We start from the raw sequence: 18,670 nt of genomic DNA on the forward strand, positions 1-18,670 counted from the left end.
CGGACTGCAGTTCCCGGCGTGCCCCGCGGCGGGCGGCTGGGCCGGAGCCGGAGCCCGAGCCCGAGCGGCGCGGCCTGGAAGAGGCCGGAGCCGGGGGGAGGCGGCGGCGGCGGCAGCGGGGGCGGCCCGGGCAGCCCGAGCCCCGCGGCCTGAGCCTGCGCTCGGCGCCATGAGCGGCGGCGCGCCTTCGGGGGGCGTCCCTGGGGGCTCGGGCCGGGCGCGGACGAGCTCGTTTGCGGAGCCAGGCGGCGGAGGCGGCGGCGGTGGCGGCGGCCCCGGGGGCTCGGCCTCCGGCCCGGGCGGCGGCAGCGGCGGGAAGGCGTCGGTCGGAGCCATGGGCGGGGGCGTGGGGGCTTCGAGCTCCGGTGGCGGCCCCAGCGGCAGCGGCGGAGGCAGCAGTGGCGGCCCTGGCGCGGGGACCAGCTTCCCGCCGCCCGGAGTCAAGCTGGGCCGTGAGTATCGGGGGTCGGAGCCCCCCAGACGCCGACCTGCCTCCTCCCGACGCCCCGAGAGGAGCTCGAGGTCACGGGGCCTCCCCCACACCTCCCGGGAAGGACCTGGCGGCTCGGAACCGCTGACCCTCAAAGAAACAGGCGTTGCGCCCCCCTGCGCCCCCACAGGAGGTCGTGGGGTTTGAACCCCCAAATCCAGGTTGGATGTCGCCATCCAGCAGAGAACCCGGGGCGGGGGGGTTGTCGTCGCTTGCAAGTGGCGTCCGAGGGGTGTTTCTCGAAGAGAAGAGCGTGGTCAGCGATGGCCAGGCAGCGGGGGCCTGGACGTTTGCTCCCTTTAGAAGACAGGGCTGGGTGGGGGGCTGCCATTTAGAAGCAGAGATTTGGGGTGACTGTCCCCGGAAACCAAGGCCAGGGGTTTCCACAGCTGACACCCCGTCATTATCTGCTCTCTGATTCCCGCCCCTCCCCCCCACCGTGGGAATCAGTGGTTTGCGGGACGCGTCGAGATGACCCCGCAGGACGAGCCCGCTGTCGTCGTTCTGCACAAAGCTCGGTCCCTTTTCACAAAAATGGCCCGGGCTGAGGTGGAGTCACAGGCAGGTCCTCGCAGAATGTGGGTCTGAGGATGTGCACCTCCTGCTCGGTGTGCGGGGTGTGGTTCACAGATGGTGGGAGCCTGCAGCTGGGATCCCGCGGTACCTGGAGTGCAGGTGTCACTGGCCCCCCAGCCCTCGGGTTTGGCTCATCGGCAACTCGCACAACTTTCTGTCAGTTCCTTGAAGAAAAGGGGGTCTGTGTCCCTAATAATAGCACTGGAGTTTGCTGCCCTTCTCACAATAGGCATTGTAGGAACTACAGTTTTTCTTGAAGGGACTGAGGCTGGAAGGATCTGGCCATTAGCGATCACATTCACCACTGTCACAGTTCAGTGCTTATCTGCTAGGGACCACCTGCAGAGGGAGGGAGGTCAGGTATTGGGGTGAGGAAGGGGTAGCTGTTCCCCTGAAGGGAGGGTCAGGGTACAAAGCGGGAGGAGCCAGAAACCCAGTGGTGAATTTACTGTCCTCACAGTGAGGACCTGACCACCGGACCCCATCTGCATGGTGGGAAATGTTAGCACCTTGCTCAAGGGGAGGTGCCTGGGGTTACAGTCCTCTTACGTGGAGGAGGTTGGGCTTTTTCCAGTCCGAGGGGCATTAAATGGTTGGATGGACTCAGCCATTGGAAGTGTTTGTTGAGGGACAGGACCTTGTTGCTCACCGCAGGTGAGAATTGGGGGTTACAGCAGTAAAGGAGGCTTAGGTGTTAGTATTCCCTCAAATGAAAGAGACAAATTTTGTTTCCTGAAGGGAAGAGAGAGAGGGAGCTAGGAGGCATCCTGCAGCCAGGCCCAGTAGATTTCTGTAGAGATTCCCTCCTCCTCCTGCCCCAAGGTGAGACCTGAGGACTGGAAAAGTGAGTGGTTTGTGTGTCCCCTTTCTTTCCCAGGTGACAGCGGGAAGGTGACCACAGTGGTCGCCACCCTAGGCCAAGGCCCCGAGCGCTCCCAGGAGGTGGCTTACACAGACATCAAAGTGATTGGCAATGGCTCATTTGGGGTCGTGTACCAGGCACGGCTGGCAGACACCAGGGAGCTGGTGGCTATCAAGAAGGTTCTCCAGGACAAGAGGTTCAAGGTAGCTTGGAGGGAATGGGAGTGTGGAAAATTGGGGATTGAGCATAGTTGTTGAGAGTCACAGCAGGGGAATGGGGTTTAGGCTTCCTTGGGGAGTCTAGGCACAGACCAGATGAGAAGAGGAGAAAGGGAGGGAGTATAGATTCCAGGTGAGTGCAGAGCCGGTATTTATTGGGTTTTTGTTGAGCAGGAGTGCTTTATATGCAAGTGCTAGTTAAATTTGCATAATTGATTTCTGAGGGGCAGGCGTTGTTACTCTATTCTAAGTATGCATAAACTGGAAACTGAGACTCAGATAAGAAAATTGTTCAAGGTCAAAACTAGAATTTGATTCCCAGACTCTACTAAGTCACACTTCAGCTCAGAGAACGGAAGTTGTATGGTCGCCTTCTGCCCCCATAGCTTGACAAGTACTGGATAAAATTTAGCCTGCCTCCTGCTCGCCAAACAATGAGCATGGCCATGGATTCTGTCTCCCCAGGGTAGAGGTGTGTACCGTGAGCTAGAGGAGGCCTCGTGCTGGAAGGGAATAGAAGCCCAGGGAGGGTTGGCATGGTGGAGGAGTGAAAGCTTGTTCCAGTGGAGAACTGAGCCCAAACCGGGAGGCAAGAACCCATTCCCTACCTGGGCAGGGAGCTCCAGGGTGTCAGTCTAGGTTTGGTTAGAGTTTTCATAGCTAGAGGGCTCTGAGGTGAAGAGTTCCCTCTGGGGACAGGTCATAGGGAAGAAGGGTGAGGTGAGAAACCTTTTTGGAAGAGAATTTGGCACTCAAGATCCAGACCAGGGTTAAAGGACTCATTTGAAGGGTGAGCTCAGTGACTTGTGCCAGGCAGGGAGGTGAGCCTCTTGGCCCCCATCATCTGATCTTTCAAAGAATCTGGGGGGAAAAACTGGGTTCCTGTGTAAAGTTACTGGATTTTCAAATGTGAGCAGTGAACAGATGATTCTAAAAAGTAGGCTGTGGAAAGCACATCTGTGATCTGGAGGCCTCCAGCTCTGTGTGAGGGGGATGAGGAGTTGTAGCTGCTCCAAAGGAACCTTGGAGCTGGCCCACAGTGGGTAGGATTGGGCTGAAGGGTGTTGGGTTGCTGGGGCGGGGGGGGGGGGGGTGGCGGGCAGAGCATTGGCCGTGTTCTGAGGATGTCTCCCTTTGCCCCTAAGAATCGAGAGCTGCAGATTATGCGTAAGCTGGACCACTGCAATATCGTGAGGCTGAGATACTTTTTCTACTCCAGTGGGGAAAAGGTGAGATCCAGGGGTGTGTGTGGGGAGCATCCTCTCCCACCTTGATGCCACGCATCCCCCTGCCAGCCTTCGTTATGACCTGCCACCCTCCCCTCACAGTTACCCACAACCTTCTCTCCCCCTTCCTCACCGCTTCCTCACAGTGGCTCACACCTCTCCTCTGTTCTCTGCAGAAAGATGAGCTTTACCTAAACCTGGTGCTGGAATACGTGCCTGAGACGGTGTACCGGGTGGCCCGCCATTTCACCAAGGCCAAGCTGACCATCCCTATCATCTATGTCAAGGTAGGCAGGCGGGCAGCCTGTGGGGACCCTCCTCCCCCTAAGCCTTCTTGGTCTTTGCACACCTCATGCTTGCTACCTATGCCCTCTGTCTAAGGAGAAGGAGCTTGCCAGACACTAGGGAGACACAGGGCAGCTTCCCCAGCCTGGACTGAGTTAAGTTAGGAAGCTAAGGATAGTGTGCTGCTTTGCCACACATGCAGCCCAGGCACAGGCCCCACCGCAGTAGAGAAGGCTCTAGTGCCATGGCATCTTCCCCTCTCCCTGCCTCTTTTTCTCTGTTTGAAAAAGTCAGCCTGGAGCAGTCATGCCTCAATGACAATGACAATAACGATAAAAAAGGGAAGCCAGGCTGACCAGGGGGTGGGGAAGCTGCAAGGTTACCTGCCTGGTGAGAGCCTGGTGGCACCTATAGTGTCTGTGGGCTTGGCTTGCTTTCAGGGGTGGGGACTGAGAGTATGGAGTAGGGCTACTGCGGTCAGAGCCCCGGCCTTTGGACACTTGATAGACAGGTGGGGTGGGAAGGAGGAGAGCGACAATGGAGCCGGGGGTCCATCTTCTTCATCGCCTGCGCAGGCTCCTTCCCCACTGCCCGCTGCTGTGCCTGGCAGTTACAGCTCTTCCAGAGGTGTTTGAGTGCGTGAATGAATGAAGGAGCCCAGAGCCAGTGTGGAGAACAGGCTGGGAGCAGCTTGCTGCCTTGGGAGGAGGTGGGTGGGTGTAGATTTGCCGGAGGTGGCTTGGGGCCCAGCTGCTCCTCCCACTGGCTGTAAGCACCCTCTTCCTAGGTGAGCCAAAGGGCTCTACTAGTTGTTGGTGCCGAGGGTGCCTTTGGGCTGGGCTCAACACTGGGCAGTGCCAGGTGCCTGGCTGACTTGAGACACAGGCCTTATCCTGACGAGCTCTTGGCTTGACCAGGGTGGACAAGTGTTGTCACTGGGGATGTAAACGTGCCACACTGGGATTCTGGAAACAGGAGGCCTCCAGGAGGAGACATCAGGTGCAGGGTGAGGGGACAGAGGAAGGGGCCCAGGAAATGGGCCTGCGGTGGAGAAACCCCACGGTTACCACATGCCTAGCACTGGGCTAGGCCCAGGGGGGCGAGGCAGGGGTGAACCCAGAGCTCCCCACTCTTATTAGCACTTATACTCAAGTCAGTGGGAGGGAGAGTGGCAGGAAGGCACAGCTGGAGAGGGGCTGGCTTGTGGGTGGTTTTGATTGATGGGTGGAAGAGGCTGAGCCCTTCCTGTTGCCAGTGGTTTTGGTGAGGGGGCAGATGAGCGCCTGGTACCCCAGCCTGCTAACACCAGGGCCCCAGGTGTCTGTCTTGTTGAGGCTTCTGCTGCCCAGGGCTGTGGTTGCGGTGTGGGCCAGTGCTCACCGGAGGACTTGTTTAAGTGCCCTGTCCTGGACTTCACTGGGATAGAGCCACAACCCATGTCTTATCAAGTCTTCCAAGTGATTCTGGTGTCTGTTAAAAGTGTGAGCCAGGGAGTTGGATGGTAGCACAGCGCGTTAAGCGCATGCGGTGCAAAGCGCAAGGACCGACGTAAGTATCCCGGTTTGAGCCCCTGGCTCCCCACCTGCAGGGGAGTCACAAGTGGTGAAGCAGGTCTGCAGGTGTCTGTCTTTCTCTACCCCACTCTGTCTTCCCTTCCTCTCTCCATTTCTCTCTGTCCTATCCAACAACGATGACATCAATAACTAACAGTAACTACAACAATAAAACAAGGGCAACAAAAGGGAATAAATTATTATTATTATTTTTTTTAATAAATTATTTTTAAAAGTTTAAAAAAAAATGTGAGCCAAGGAGCAGCAGGAGAAGTGGAAGTCTAGGAGCATGGTCCTGAACAGGTGGGGCCTTGGGTGTTCCGTGCACAACTGGACTAGGATTCTGTTGTCCCCTGCCCGCCCCAGGTGTACATGTACCAGCTTTTTCGTAGCTTGGCCTACATCCACTCCCAGGGTGTGTGTCACCGTGACATCAAGCCCCAGAACCTGCTGGTGGACCCCGACACAGCAGTCCTCAAGCTCTGCGACTTTGGCAGGTGGGTCTGGCCTGGGGTGTGTGGGGTGCCTGAAGAGTCTAGGAGGGACCCCAACCCTCACCCTGTTCTTATTCCCACCCGTCTCATCCCACAGTGCAAAGCAGTTGGTGCGGGGGGAGCCCAATGTCTCCTACATCTGCTCTCGCTACTACCGGGCCCCGGAGCTGATCTTTGGAGCCACAGATTACACCTCATCCATTGGTTAGAGCTGTGGGAAGGCTGGGGGGGGGGGGCAGTGAGGGAGGGCCGCAGTCACAGCCGCTTTTCAGTTTTTGCTGCTTGCTCTCTGCCAGGCTGGTGACAAAAGCCTGTCCTCTGTTCTTTTATGCAGTGCTTGCCAACTCGGGAGGGCCATGCTGGATGAGCGGTCTAGGGCCCATGCATGCTGGGACCCTGCAGGGCAGGGCCAGTCAGCCCTCTGTTCTCAGCTGGGGGTGGGGGGAGCCAACAGTCACCTTGGGGGAACCTGAAGTGAGGTTTTGCCACCATGTGTAAGGTGTGTGAGCTGCTCACAGCCTCTGTGTCCTTCTCTGTTGGTGGGAATGACAGCACAACCTTCCTGGCACGAAGACAGGGTGTGAGAGAAAGCTTTCATCAGCAGTGTGAGGAGGCTCTGTGGCCCCTGAGTGTCAGTTGATGCTGAGAGGCAGGAAGGCTGAGGCATCTGACAGCCCTCGGGCAGGACAGCCCTGAGAGCAGTGAGCAAGACAGTCTGGGGAGGAACGTTTCACCTTCCTGAAGCTCACAGTACAGTGCCTGCTGTAGGCTTGTTGGTCTGTCCTCAGAGGTGAGAAGCAGAGAGAAGGCTTATCGGGGTCGTGGAATAGAGAGCTGGAAACACATCTAGGTGGGAGAGTACAGTGCAGTCAGACCAGAAAGCTCAAAGTTTGGCCCCAGTGCTTATGAGCTATAAGTGACCTTGAACAAGCACCTCTCAGGATGGCCCCTTAGAAATGGAGTGAAAAGGAAGTTGGGCGGTAGCGCAGTGGGATAAGCGCAGGTGTTGCACAGCGCAAGGACTGGCGTTAAGGATCCTGGTTTGAGCCCCTGGCTCTCTACCTGCAGGAGAGTCACTTCACAAGTGAAGCAGGTCTGCAGGTGTCTCTCTCTCTCCCCCTCTTGTCTTCCCCACCTCTCTCCATTTCTCTCTGTCCTATCCAACGACAACAACATCAATAACAATAACTACAACAATAAAAGACAAGGGCAACAAAAAGGGAACAAATTAATAAATAAGAAATGGATCGAAGCTTTGTAAGGGGATGGGGATGGGAATGGTCTCCCAGACTCCTCCGTCTTCTCCTTCAGATGTGTGGTCAGCCGGTTGCGTCCTGGCTGAGCTCCTTCTGGGCCAGCCCATCTTCCCAGGGGACAGTGGGGTTGACCAGCTAGTGGAGATTATCAAGGTGAGTCCAGGGCCCAGGAAAGCAGGGGCAGGGCTGGGGGACAGGGACCCTGGCTCAGACCCCACTTTTCCTACAGGTGCTGGGAACACCAACCCGGGAACAGATCCGAGAGATGAACCCCAACTACACGGAGTTCAAGTTCCCCCAGATTAAAGCTCACCCCTGGACAAAGGTAGGCCAGGGCTGGAGGACTGAGTCAGCAGGACAGAGCCCCCCCCCCCCCCCCATTGGGAGCCAACTGGTCCGGGGACCTGGCTTGGTAGTTCCCACACTGGAAAAGTTGAGGGGTCATAGTACATTCCAAAGTCCCATTTCAGTGGTGGGGAAAGAGCTCAAGGCAGGGCTCAATCATAGAACCTGGGGGTGGGGGTGTTCCCGATAGATACACACTGACCTCCTGAGGTGGGAATACCTCAGTCTCCTCATTTGGAGAATGGCTTGTAGGAAGCAGATGGCTGTATTCTTATTGGGCACTATAGTTAGGGGGTTAGTGCAACAGTGTTGCGGGTCTCGCTCTTGTGACTCTCCCACCCTCCCAAACACAGGTGTTCAAGGCTCGAACACCACCTGAGGCCATTGCCCTCTGCTCAAGCCTGCTGGAGTACACACCGTCCTCCAGGCTCTCCCCACTGGAAGCCTGTGCCCACAGCTTCTTTGATGAACTTCGAAGTCCTGGAACCCAGCTCCCCAACAGCCGCCCGCTGCCCGCCCTCTTCAACTTCAGTCCTGGTGGTGAGGGCGTAGCCCAGGGTCTGCAGAGTTCAGTGTTGAAGACAGGAGTGGGACCTGGGGGTGGGCTACAAGCAAGGCCTGGGGTTTGGGAGATTACTCCCTTCCCCAAGTTCAGGGTGGGCCCACCCACCCTGTGCTCTCCCATCTGCCTTTGTTAGATTCTTAATGGTTTCTTATTTACAGCATCCACTGGGTAAGACGCTTGGCTTACCATGTGTGAGATCCTGGGTTCAGCCCCCGGTACCATGGACAGCACCAGAGGGAGCTCCATGGATGCTGGAGTGGTATTTTGGTGGTGCCCTCTCTTAAAAAATAATTTGAAGTAATTGGGGCTGGGGAGGCAGCTCAGTGGTATCACCTGTGCATACAGTGTCCAGTGGTGACACCTTTCCACAAACATCTGGTTTTGCCAATCAGTAGCTGGGTTTCTAGAAGTCTCACTCTGCACCCTGACCGGGCATGTCCATTCTTGTCTCTAGAACTCTCCATCCAACCATCTCTCAATGCCATTCTTGTCCCTCCTCACTTGCGGTCCCCGGCGGGCTCTGCTTCCCTCACACCACCCTCACAAGGTAAGTTGGGGGCCTGTGCCTGTAATTCTGAGGTTCCTTCAAGAAGCCCATTTTATATGGCATGAACAGCCCCCCCCCCCCATTGCAGGGCATAATTGCTTATCCTTAATGTTTGTTAGTGGGAAAACTGAAGAAGTGTGTTTGACCCACACTATTGAATTTGCTGCTCTCATTTAAAAATCGGGGCCGTTTCATGTAAAAACACAGCTTCCCCATTTCTCTTGAGCCTGCCTTCCCTCAGGGCAGCACTGTGGATACCTGTGTCCCTTTTTGTGTTTATCGCTCAGTCACCAGACTGGTCCTTTGCCATCTGGGTTTGCAGTGCTGGACCTAAACGAACAGCTTTGGACTTCTAATGTAGCATCTCACCACCCACTTTCTGCTCTAGGTTGGGGTGGGGGGTCCTGGCTGAAAGACACAAGCTAACTCCTCCTTCCTCCCCCCTCAGCTTTAAGTGAGACTCAGACCGGCTCCGAATGGCAGTCGCCCGATGCCACAACTTCCCTCACTAACTCTTCCTGAGGACCCTGCCAGCTACCCTTCCATCTGGGAGCCCTAAGTGGAGCTGGGAAGTGGGGGCCACAGGCCATGAAGCTCTTGCCCTGGCTGGGCCCCTAGACTAGAGAGGGCAGAGGTAAAATGAGTCCCTGTCCCCACCTCCAGTCCCTCCCTCACCAGCCTCACCTCTATGGTGGGCTTTTTAAGAGGATTTTAACTGGTCGTGGGGAGGGAGAGAGAAGGAAGGAAAGGGGGTTGGAGACAAGAATACCTCCTGCCCCCATGGCCCCTCCCCACCCCACCCCTAGGCCTCCACTGTCTCCAGGCCCACCCACCCCTTCCCTTTCCATGTCCCTTGTAAATAGAACCAGACCAACCCTTGTCCTCTTCCCTTCCCTGGTCCCCGGGTGTAAATAGATTGTTATAATTTTTTTCTTAAAGAAAACGTCAATCTCACCGTCTGACCTGGCCCCTCCCCCTCTCCCAGCTGTGTCCCCTCACCTGTCCTGCCCTAAAGGTTTTTTCCCTCCTCCCTCCCACCATCCTGGAGGGCTGGGGAAGTGAGGGAGCTCCTGATGTCTTAGTTTCCACAGTAAGGTTTGCCTGTGTACAGACCTCCGTTCAATAAATTATTGGCATGAAAACCTGTTTTCCTGTCTAGCTGCCTATTTCCAGAGGTGGAGGAGGTGTCTGGGGCAGGAGGGGGCTGCACCAGCCAGAGCGAGCCAAGCCTGAGGCCCAGCACTGGCCTACATGTTGAGCTGGGGAGGAGCCTGCCCCAGACCTGGCCCAAATCATCTGCTTCCCCTCAGAGTGTCAACCCCTCGGGACTGGTAAGATAAAGGGGACCAGAGAGGTCAGCCGCTGTGTACCTGGCAGAGTAGACTTGAACAAAGGACTGTCTCAGCCTGAGCAGCCTGCTGCAGCTCCAGGGGCCAAGGTCCAAGGAAACTCAGCCAAAACAGCCTGGGTGTAGATGCTGCTGTCCTCAGACTTTCATTTCATACTCCCCCCCCCCCCGAATTTTGATGGGTCTCACTGCTCTACCCCCACTTCACCATTCAGATAGAAGCAGGGAGATAAGACAGACTCTTGCTCCGTTGCCACAGCACCTCTAGTTAGCGCCAGGACCTGAATGGCAGCAGAGGCAGGCTGTCTTTTTTTTACTGTCTTTTCTTTATTGAACAGACAGCCAGAAATTGAGAGGGAAGGGGGTGCTAGAGAGGGAGAAACACCTGCAACACTGCTTCACCACCTGCAAAGCTTCCCCCCTGCAGGGGGGACGAGGGGCCTGAACCCATGTCCTTGCGCATTGTAACGTGCGCTCAACCAGGTGCGCCACCACCCGCTCCCCTTTGTGCTACGATTCCAGCTTCATTTCCACATTTGAAACAGGGCAACTACCTGGTCCATGCTTTGGAGGGAGTTGGGGATCAACAATGCTGGGAAGTTGGCACAGAGGCTGGCTTTCTCAGTAACTGCAGACACGCTGGGGCCAGAGGGTGGGGCCATGGGCAGATGGAATCTCCAAGTAGTGCCAATGGCAGGTGAGGGTAGGAGGCCCCAGAAGTGGGGGTGGGGGTGGGGAGCAGCTGACATGCTTCCACTGGGCTCTATTTGTGAAGAGAACAGCTCCGAGCGTGTCCCTGAACGTTTCCCTGTGGGAGGTTAGAGACCGTGGCCTTTGGACTCTGCAATCTGTTAGGTCAGCCCCAGGAGTGTCTTTAAAGTGCTCTGAGCCCCCTGGACATCTGGGAAATTGCTTCACTCCCCAGATGAATAGTCATTAGGCTGGATGAAGGACAGACCTGTGGCTCCTAGGGACCCTTTCTTCCCAGTCACATTAGGGGTTGGCCCTCACCAACCCAGTACCCTTCCCTACTGGATTGTCTCCAGTCAGCTCCCTGCCCCATTCGGACTCAAGACAGCCCACAATGTCCTGAACTTGGCAGGGCCACAGAGGCCTTCCCAGAGCTAGGCTGCCTCCTCTGCCTCATCCTTGCCCAGTTCCCTCCCAGACAACTTGCAGCTCCAGGTCTGTGGGGGCCAGGGTGGAGCCTGTCCCATGGCCATGCCTCTGTAGAACTGTCAAGCCAGGTGACCTTTAAAAAGGCTGAAGGGGATAGTCGGGCGGTAGCACCACGGGTTAAGAGCACGTGGCGCAAAGTTCAAGGACCAGGATAAGGATCTTGGTTCGAACCCCTGGCTCCCCACCTGCAGGGGAGTCCCTTCACAGGCGGTGAAGCAGGTCTGCAGACGTCTATCTTTCTTTCCCCCTCTTCCCCTCTCTCCATTTCTCTGTCCTATCCCAACAACAACAACATCAATAACTACAACAACAACAAAAAAAAGGGCAACAAAAGGGAAAATAAATACATAAAAAAAAAATCTTTTTAAAAAAAGGCTGAAGGGGTGTGTGCGCGCAGCGTAGCATAATGGTTATGTAGAGACTCATGCCTGAAACTCCAAAGTCCTAACTTCAGTTCCCCCACCACAAGCCAGAACTGAGCAGTGCTCTGGTTAAAATAAAAAAAGCCCTGTGACACCAGCTCACGTTGCCTCTGGTGACAACTAATCTTGTGTGCTCTGGGCCCCTCCGTGGTTGCAGCTCACCATCACTCTGCACCACCCGTCACACACGTGACGTGACCTGGAGAGACCTGCTCCTGGAGTCAGATCTTAGTGACACCTTTGCCCACATGAGATCTTAGGCAAGTGTGTCCCTGTTTTCTCACATGAGGTACAGGACACTAAACACCTCCCACGACTGTTGGTGTGAGAATACACGTGCCTGTCGTGTGCCTAGGCCTTCAAATGACCACTGTGTCGTCATGAATAACCAGACAACCTCCGGGCATGCAGAGAATACCCTCTCTCTAGTGCCTGGAAGGTTCTCTGCATCTGCTAGCAGATTTCTTTTCCTCAGGAACTTCCCTGCCCTGGGGTCTCTCTGACCGACAGCTGCCCACCTGTCCATCAGTCCTGAGGAGTCTGGGGCTGACAGCTGTTTGTCCCTCCCCAGGCTGGTCTCTGGCCCCTGGCAGCACCCAGCACATGGGATGGATGGAAGGCTTAGGGGACCCAATGAATCAGAGACACATTCAGAGAGCAAGGCCATGTGTACTTGAGCATTCCTCCTGCCATACTGCATATCTGTGACTGTGCCCAGCAGACCTGGCCCTCAGCTGAGGCTCAGGGGAGGTGGCCCAATGCTGCTGGGTCCTGGGGTGCTGGGGAACAGAGCACATTGGCTAGTCTCGTTCTGCAGAGCAGCAAGGTGCCCTGGGACAGCATATCATGTCTCAGAGCTTCAGTTTCCCTTCAGGAAGAAGGGGTTATGGGAGAAACCTGGCAGGGCCCTTCTGAGGAGTCAGCTGGAAAAGGCTGGGGTAGATCGAGGCACATGGTGGGCGCCAGAGTAGCTCGCCAGGGTTGGGCCACCCCCTCTCCAGAGGTATCTACACTTGCAGCTGAGCCCCCTTACAGCTGCTGCTCTGCTGTGTCACACGAAGGCTGTGTCCAGCTGCAGTAGCCCGCTGGCTTCACTGGCCCCCAGGGCCGCCTGGCACAGCTGCAGCGTGTCCTCCAGTGCCAGCGGCTGGGATGTCTCGATGATGGCGATGGTCTCCCCCAGCTCAGTGCACATGATTGTCTGCTGAGGCTCGGGGGCTGGGGGTGGAGCTAGGGGTGGCGAGCGTGGAGGCTGCGGGAGTGTCAGGGACCGGGCTCGGGCGTGGACCCGCTGGTGCAGCCGAAGGCCAGCCATAGCACGGAACCAGCGGCCGCAGGTCCCACAGTAGTAGGGGCTCTTATTGTAGAGCCCGGTGATGGGCAGGCGGGGCGCTCGGGCAAAGGCCACCGGCCTCAGGTGCAGCCTGCGGTGCTGCTGCAGGTTGGAGCTCTGCGTGAAGCGCTTGCCACAGTCCAGGCACTGGTAGGGCCGCACGCCCGTGTGGGTCAGCTGGTGGCGGCTGAGGTTGGCCAAGGAGGCAAAGGTCTTGCCACAGGAGTGGCACTGGAAGGGTCTCTCGCCCGTGTGTGTCCGCAGGTGGTTGTGCACATGGACCAGCTTCTTGAAGCCCCGGCCACAAATGCCGCAGCGGTGCCGCCGCTCTGGGGGCCCGTGGACTGTGCGCCTGTGCCGGGAGAGCCGAGAGGCTGAAGCAAAGGACTTGGAGCACTGAGGGCAGGGCAGCTGGACTGGTGGAGCCGGGGCTGGAGGGGGTGGTGGGGGCTCCACTGGGGCTGGGGAGGCTGCAGTGGTTGTGGGGGGCACTCCGCTCTTGCCAGCGTGAGTGCGCCGGTGGTAGAGGAACTTGGTCATGTTGCTGAAGGTCTTGCCGCAGCGGCAGCGGTGCAGTGGGTTGGCGGTGTGGGCCCGCCGGTGGGCCACCAGTGTGAGCTCGGTGCCAAAGCCTCGGCCACAGTCCACGCAGAGGTAGCGGGCTTCGCCGCGATGCAGCCGCTGGTGCTGCTCCAGGGAGGCCGCTTTCTTGAAGACCTTGGAGCAGGTGCTGCACTCGTGCGTGCCCCCTATGTGGGCCCGGCCGTGAGCCAGCAGCCGGTTCGCGGAGCTGAAGCTGCGCTGGCACTGGCTGCAGTGGAAGGGGTGGGTGGCTGACGCAGGGCCTCGAGAGGCCCGCCAGTGTCGCCGACGTGCCCCTGGGGTGTTTCTTTGTGGGGGATGATCCCCACAGCCTGAGGCCTGGTCTGCTGTGGACTTGTCCCCTCCTGCAGTGTCATCACCAGCCTCTGCTGCCACCTCCTCGTCCTCTGATTCTTCCTCTTCGTCCTCATCTTCCTCTTCCTCCTCCAGCCCATTGCGCTCTTCTTTCTCCAGAGAGTCAAAGTGCGTGCCTTGATGCTCCAAGAATTCCTCAGGGGTGGCACACAGGGTAGAGCACTCGGGACACTCGTAGGGCTCCATCTTGGGTTCTGGTGGAGCAGGGGGCGGAGGTGGAGGTGAGGTAGGAGGTGGCTCCGGTGGTTCGACCACTGCTGAAGAAAGGTGCTGGGCCCGCCGGTGAGCCATCCATAGTTCCGGTGTGGGGAACAGCTCCTGGCAGTCCCTGCATTGGTACTGGATCTCACTTGCAGACTCCTGAAGGTGGGCTTCCTGGTGGGCGAGGAGCTCACTAGGAGAAAGGATGAGCTGGCTGCATTCACAGCACTGGAAAGGCCCATCCTCCATGCTGCTTTGCTCCAGACTGGTGTCCTGGGTGGCCAACACCGCCTCCTCCTCAGTGACAGTGGGCACATGCTGTTCCTGGTGGGAAAGGACTTCTTCCAGTGTGTTGTAGAGGTTGCCACACTCTGAACACATGAACTGGTGGTGCTGGAAGAAGAGGGAGGAGGCAAGGGCCTCCCCAGGTGTCATCTCCATCACCTCAGTTGACATCTCTGCCACCTCCCCTAGCACCGGGGCTGACAATTCCAGGGCCCCTGGAGACATCTGTGTTGGCATCTCGACTACCTCGGCTACCACTTCTGCCATTGTGGGGAAGGCAGACTCTGGGGAAAGAAAATGGAGTTGGTGGGATACTGGGAACCCAAGGGAATGGCACAGGCCTCAGGGCCCTTGGCCCTCCTGTCACTCACCAGCCTCTGTCAATCAGCAAACCTGAACCTGAAGTCTATGCTCTAGTCTTCGTAAGCTCACACCTCTGAATCTGCTCTGCAGTCTCTGGTGCCAGGTATCTGCAGGAAAGACAGACAACTTTCTTCAGTTTGGCCTCTTATGCCTTCCTTCCAAAAATACGATAAATATGTTTGGGCCTCTTGGCCTTTGCCTGTAGTTTTTTTTCTCCCCATCTCTCTCTTTGCAACACTCTCCTTCTCCACATAAATACAGGTAAAATATAAAGCAAAACAAAACATTAAAACAAAACAAGGGTAAGGGAGACAGCATAATGGTTCTGCAAAAAGCATCTTAGGCCTGGGAGTCAGGCGGTAGTACAGTGGGTTAAACGCGTGTGGCACAAAGTGCAAGGACTGACGTAAGGATCCAGGTTCAAGCCCCCACCTCCCCACCTGCAGGGGAGTTGCTTCACAAGCAGTGAAGCAGGTCTGCAGGTGTCTATCTTTCTCTCCCCGTCTTCCCCTCCTCTCTCCATTTCTGTCTGTCCTATCTAACAACGACAACATCAGTAACAACTACTACAATAATAATAAAAAAGGCAACAGAAGGGAAAATAAATAAATATTAAAAAATAAAAAAAGAATCTCAGGCCTGAGGCCCAAAGTCCCAGATTCTTTCCCCAGCACCACTATCAAACAGAACTGAGCAGTTTTCTGGTTTCTCTCATTGAAACAGGTAAGATATATTATGAAACAGACAGACTGCCCTTGGCTTAATTTGAGCTCTATTACTTGCTTCCCTCTCCACAAAGACTGTTCACTCACCTGTGAATTGAGGGTAAAAGTAGCGCTGGCCACAAAGTCCCTGGTCCTTGATAAAAGGTAAAGCTGTTACTTAAATGCCAGTTTTGGACTATAAGTCTTTGAAACTGTTATTTTGTCTGCTTTTCCCTCTACTAGTCTAACAAAAGCCTCCCCAGTATTTTCTTTTGATTCCTCCTTTAGCCAGTGTTCAACTCTGGCTTATTGTGGGGCTTGCTTGGGGATCAGACCTGGGACCTCGGGGGCTCAGGCATGAGAGTCTTCTTGTATAACCATTTTCTGTCTCCCCTACCCAAGATTTTAACTTTTGAACTTCCTTCTGTTGGGCTCAGCTCCATTGCTACATGTATGGGCTCAACCTGACTGACCACAGAGGGCCCTTCAAACAGTAGGGGCTCAGTGTCCCTTCCACAAATAAAATGCCACCCTGGAAAGCCTAGGAGCTAATTATTTAAATTTGATCCCCACCATGGCTAGCTCTTCAACTTATCCATTGGTGCTGGGGATGGGGGAGCAACTGGAGTTCAGTTTACAGGCCCAAACAGGCAAGAGCTCATGTTAAGTTCCCAGAGGACAGGGCTTTTAGTCAGTTCATCACTGATGTTATTTACAGGGATAAGAACAGTGCACAATGCAAGACAGCTGCTCAGTACAGATACCTAGTGGGTAAATGATGCTTCTCCCAGAAACTGAGGCTCTGAGAATTTCCCTGTCTCCAGAATATACCACTTCTCCCACCAGACCAACTCTCCTATTAGACAGTGGACTCCCACAACACAGCATCCTATGGGGCCCTGCTTTCACTTAGTGTTCACCAAGTAAATGATTCACAAGTCCAGGAGGAAAACTTCCCCTTAAACACACCTAGATGAACACCTCCACGAATTTTCCGAGTAGCTAGGGCACCCTGCGCACAGCAGCTATTTGACAGCAGGCCTTCCTGTAAGGATTCAACTAGGGGTCTGAGAGTTCACTTCGTTTTTCCTGTTTCCGGTCTCACTTCAAACACAGAACTCCCTCCTTGGGTGAGGCCTAGGATCTGGTGCAAAGTTTGCCATGTGCCTAATAGGCATAAGGAGGGAGCCCGGGGCTAGCTTTACCATGCATGAGGACCTGGGCTCGAGTCATGGCACCACATGGAAGTGTCATGGAAGTCACATAAGCAGTGCAGCAGCGCTGTGGTGTCTCTCCTCTTTCTATCTCCCTGTCTCTCCTCTTCTATGTAAAAATAACGAGTCCACTGGGAGTAGTGGAATCCTGTAGGTGCGGAAAGCTCCAGGGGCAAAAACAAATATAAACAAATGACACAAGGCATATGGCAACCTGGTTAAGTTAAAAAAAAAAAAAAAAAAAAAAACCCTTCTCCTGCCTGAGGCTCTGAGGTCCCAGGATCAATCCCCAGCCCCACCACCATCAGCCAGAGCTGAACAGGGCTCTGGTAAAAACGACCAAGCGAACAAAAACGAACACAGAGATCCTCCTAGGAGGTCCGGGAGATCTGAAAGTTGGATTTTTCTGTTTAAATCCCCCACGGCCGCCCCTGCGGACTGTTGGGGGCGGGGGGGGGCTTTTTATATAGTAGAGAAGTCTGTCCTTCCACCCGGGACCTGGAAGTTCAACTTTGCCACTGCTCAGCCCCCCTCCCCTCGCCACCGGAGGGAGGCGGGCCAGCGAGCGGGGCTCTGGGCGCTGCACCCGCAGGAGCTCCCGCACTGGTCCCGGGCACACAGGAAGGAGCGCCCTCCTTCCACTCGGCGCCGCTCCCACCCTGGCGCAGGCCCCCGAGCTCTCGGGCCCCCCGGAGTCCCCCGGCTCTCCCTCCGCCCCCTCCGCAGGCCGGCGCTGTTCTCCCCGCCCGCCCCGCGGCGCCCTCACCCGTCTCGCTTGCCTCTTGCAGCCCCCGCCGCTCTTGACACAGACCCCCTGCTCCAGGCGTGCGGGACCCCCCACTATCCACGCCTCCTATTGGGCGGCGCCCTTAGCTCTTCGGACCAATGAGAGCCGGTTGCGCAAGGTACGCGCCACGGCGCCTGCGCACTGATGGTCAGGCGGCCTCCGAGAGTCTCCACGCACACAATTGGGCCCGTGGGCGGGGCTCGGGGTGCGCCTGCGCACTTCTTCCGGGCCGCTCTGCCAGGAGCGAGGAATGGGCATCGTTGGAAGACCGGAACCGTGGAGTGTTGTGAGCTGCGGGACTTGATAGAGCTGACACTACTTCATGGCTGAAGAGACAGCATATCTGAGAACACACTTGGGGCCAGAGCCACTTGAGCTATTTCTCCCCTACCCCCGATCTCTGGGTCTTAGTTTTTTTTTTTTTAAATTTAATTCCCGGAGCACTGCCCAGCTCTGGCTTATGGTGGTGCTGTGGATTGAACCTAGGGCCTCAGAGTCTCAGATATGAGAGCCTTTTGCATAGCCCGCGGCCTCACTTCTGTGCAAAAAGAAGCTTGAGTCACATCCATCTCAGGCCGAGGGGATTGGGTGAAATCAAACGTAAAAGGTTCATCATTTTAAAAGTCACCTATGCCGCTCAGAGGGCGGCAATGAATAAAGTTGCATTCTATTTTTATTTCTTTAATTTTATTTTCATTCTTTTTCTTTTGTATTATCATTCATTTATTGGACAGAGGCAGAAATTGAGAGGGAAGGGGGAACTAGAGAGGACAAGAGACAGAGACACCTGCAGTCCTGCTTTACCATTCCAAAGCTTTCCCCCTGCAGGTGGTGGTGGTGGTGGAGGTTGAACCCAGGTCCCTGTGCATGGTAACATGTGCGCTCAACTAGGTGTGTCACAACCAGTCCCTAACACTTGTATTCTCAAACAGGAGGTCCCACAATCCATCACTGGCATTGCATGGGGATTCTTTGTCTTACTGTCTTAATTAAATAAAACCTTTTTAAAATAAAAGAGTTTTGGTGGCCTGGGAGGTGACCCTGTAGATAAAATATTAGACACTCATGTCATGCATGAGGTTCTGTGTTCCATCCCTGGCACCAAATGTGCCTGGGTGGTTGCTCTGGCGCTATCATGCTCTCTCTAGCTCTGTCTTTCCACACTCCCCCTCTTTCGTGACTATATATTTAAAAGTCTCCCAAGAAGTCATTACCCGGTTTACTGGAGAACCGGCTCTTGTTTGATGTTGCCGGATATTTTGTGAAATGAACACCTGAGTTTAGTGGGATGTATATATTATAGAAAAAAAGATTTATTAACACACACACACACATATAGAGAGAGAGATTCATTAACAGAACAGTTGGTGGAGGGCCAGAAAAATAGCTCTCTTGAATAGTGAACTGCTTTGCCACGTGTATGACCCGAGTTCAAGCCCACCCACTACTGCACTGGAGGG

At 55.6% G+C, this 18,670-nt stretch overlaps 2 protein-coding genes across 4 annotated transcripts; one reads left to right on the forward strand and one right to left on the reverse strand.

The window, feature by feature from the left end:
• Window positions 1–9,563, forward strand: GSK3A (glycogen synthase kinase 3 alpha). The gene is made up of 11 exons (XM_007532930.3): window positions 1–452; window positions 1,944–2,131; window positions 3,292–3,375; window positions 3,549–3,659; window positions 5,577–5,707; window positions 5,802–5,908; window positions 7,016–7,113; window positions 7,190–7,285; window positions 7,659–7,845; window positions 8,325–8,417; window positions 8,866–9,563. Exons 1-11 carry the CDS (start codon window positions 170–172, stop codon window positions 8,937–8,939), a joined length of 1,452 nt encoding a protein of 483 aa, XP_007532992.2. The 5' UTR covers window positions 1–169; the 3' UTR covers window positions 8,940–9,563.
• A 2,499-nt stretch (window positions 9,564–12,062) lies between these two features.
• Window positions 12,063–17,303, reverse strand: ZNF526 (zinc finger protein 526). 3 transcript variants are annotated; one of them, XM_016192499.2, is made up of 3 exons: window positions 17,190–17,262; window positions 14,514–14,612; window positions 12,063–14,426 (listed from the first exon to the last, which is right to left on the reverse strand). In XM_016192499.2, exon 3 carries the CDS (start codon window positions 14,407–14,409, stop codon window positions 12,418–12,420), a length of 1,992 nt encoding a protein of 663 aa, XP_016047985.1. In that variant the 5' UTR covers window positions 14,410–14,426; window positions 14,514–14,612; window positions 17,190–17,262; the 3' UTR covers window positions 12,063–12,417. The 3 variants fall into 3 exon arrangements, with proteins under 3 accessions (XP_016047985.1, XP_060042026.1, XP_016047986.1); XM_060186043.1 differs by lacking the exon at window positions 17,190–17,262 and adding an exon at window positions 16,179–16,395; XM_016192500.2 differs by lacking the exon at window positions 14,514–14,612 and having other exon boundaries at window positions 17,190–17,303.
• Window positions 17,304–18,670: the final 1,367 nt, after the last annotated feature.

This window comes from Erinaceus europaeus, chromosome 2, assembly GCF_950295315.1.
Source record: "Erinaceus europaeus chromosome 2, mEriEur2.1, whole genome shotgun sequence".
Lineage (NCBI taxonomy): Eukaryota > Metazoa > Chordata > Mammalia > Eulipotyphla > Erinaceidae > Erinaceus > Erinaceus europaeus.

Bases quoted from the DNA above. Each gene is read 5' to 3' on its own strand.
- GSK3A (XM_007532930.3), top strand. From the start codon at position 170: ATGAGCGGCGGCGCGCCTTCGGGGGGCGTCCCTGGGGGCTCGGGCCGG. The intron at 3,376-3,548 runs GTGAGATCCAGG...TGTTCTCTGCAG, and splicing joins TCTACTCCAGTGGGGAAAAG to AAAGATGAGCTTTACCTAAA. The intron at 7,114-7,189 runs GTGAGTCCAGGG...CTTTTCCTACAG, and splicing joins AGCTAGTGGAGATTATCAAG to GTGCTGGGAACACCAACCCG.
- ZNF526 (XM_016192500.2), bottom strand. From the start codon at position 14,409: ATGGCAGAAGTGGTAGCCGAGGTAGTCGAGATGCCAACACAGATGTCT.